At 53.8% G+C, this 951-nt stretch overlaps 1 protein-coding gene across 1 annotated transcript; it reads right to left on the reverse strand.

The window, feature by feature from the left end:
* Positions 1-240: 240 nt before the first annotated feature.
* On the reverse strand, positions 241-665 carry LOC104168565 (LIM/homeobox protein Lhx3). The gene has a single exon (XM_009709188.1). It carries the CDS (start codon positions 646-648, stop codon positions 241-243), a length of 408 nt encoding a protein of 135 aa, XP_009707490.1. The 5' UTR covers positions 649-665.
* Positions 666-951: the final 286 nt, after the last annotated feature.

Here is a 951-nt window from a genome sequence, read left to right on the forward strand (position 1 = left end):
GAAGCAGTTTCGTTTGGACGCTCCGTATGCTCATCACTGCGGTGTGACTGCCTTCGCCCACTGTCCTCGGCTAACCCGCCGCTGGGTTGCCCTCCGAAAGCACGTCCGCTCTCTCCGTGTTGTCGTGCTTCCCTGCCCCGCTCAGCACTCACAGTTTGTCCCTCCTTCATTTCCAAGAGTAGATGACATTTAACAGCACCGAGTCCTTTCCCTTCCCACTGCACGGTGGTGGACCCTGTATCAAAACTGAGCGTGGTCGACTTCATCCAGCCAAGACGCCGGGCTGGCAGGGAAATCCGGGTATCCCCCGCTGCTGCCGGTGGAGAGGTCGGAGCTGGGTCCGTTCCCGGCCAGGACCCTCATGGACTGGGGCACCCCTTGTCCGCTTTGTCCCATGATGCCCAAGCCGTTGTCTGGGTAAACCAAGCTGGAGATTAAAGGCTGGTGGCCCGGCAGTGCTTGCAAGGAAGCTGGTGACTGGGGTATCCCGTAGGGGCTGTTGGAGCGCAGGTCGTGGTACTGGTCCTGAGCTGGGATGCCGCTGTGATCCAGAGCAAAGCTCCCGTTGGTCCCAGCCTGTCTCCCCAGCGCAGGGGACGCCTCATTGAGATTGCTGTAAATCCCATTGGAATGGCTCATTTCAGACATAGAGGGCTCATCTGAAAGGGAAACGAACTGGTTTTACTGGGAGAGCAATGGTCACGGCTGGCAGCCCTCGCAGGGGAACTCCTGCAAGCTCTGGGTATAAATAGAGCCGATGGATGGGAGCTGAGCAGCCACGCACTTGCCACTTGTAATTCCTTATTATTCCTGTCCTTCTTGACAGATCATCATAGAAGGCCACAGGATTATTATTTTCTCCGAGTACAAACGTCTAATACATTTTGGATTTTAAAAATGTGCATGAAAAGTACATATTAAAATATAAGATTGTGATTTAAAAATAATCGT

This window comes from Cariama cristata, unplaced genomic scaffold, assembly GCF_000690535.1.
Source record: "Cariama cristata isolate BGI_N322 unplaced genomic scaffold, ASM69053v1 scaffold38861, whole genome shotgun sequence".
Taxonomy (NCBI): domain Eukaryota; kingdom Metazoa; phylum Chordata; class Aves; order Cariamiformes; family Cariamidae; genus Cariama; species Cariama cristata.

Bases quoted from the DNA above. Each gene is read 5' to 3' on its own strand.
- LOC104168565 (XM_009709188.1), bottom strand. From the start codon at position 648: ATGTCTGAAATGAGCCATTCCAATGGGATTTACAGCAATCTCAATGAG.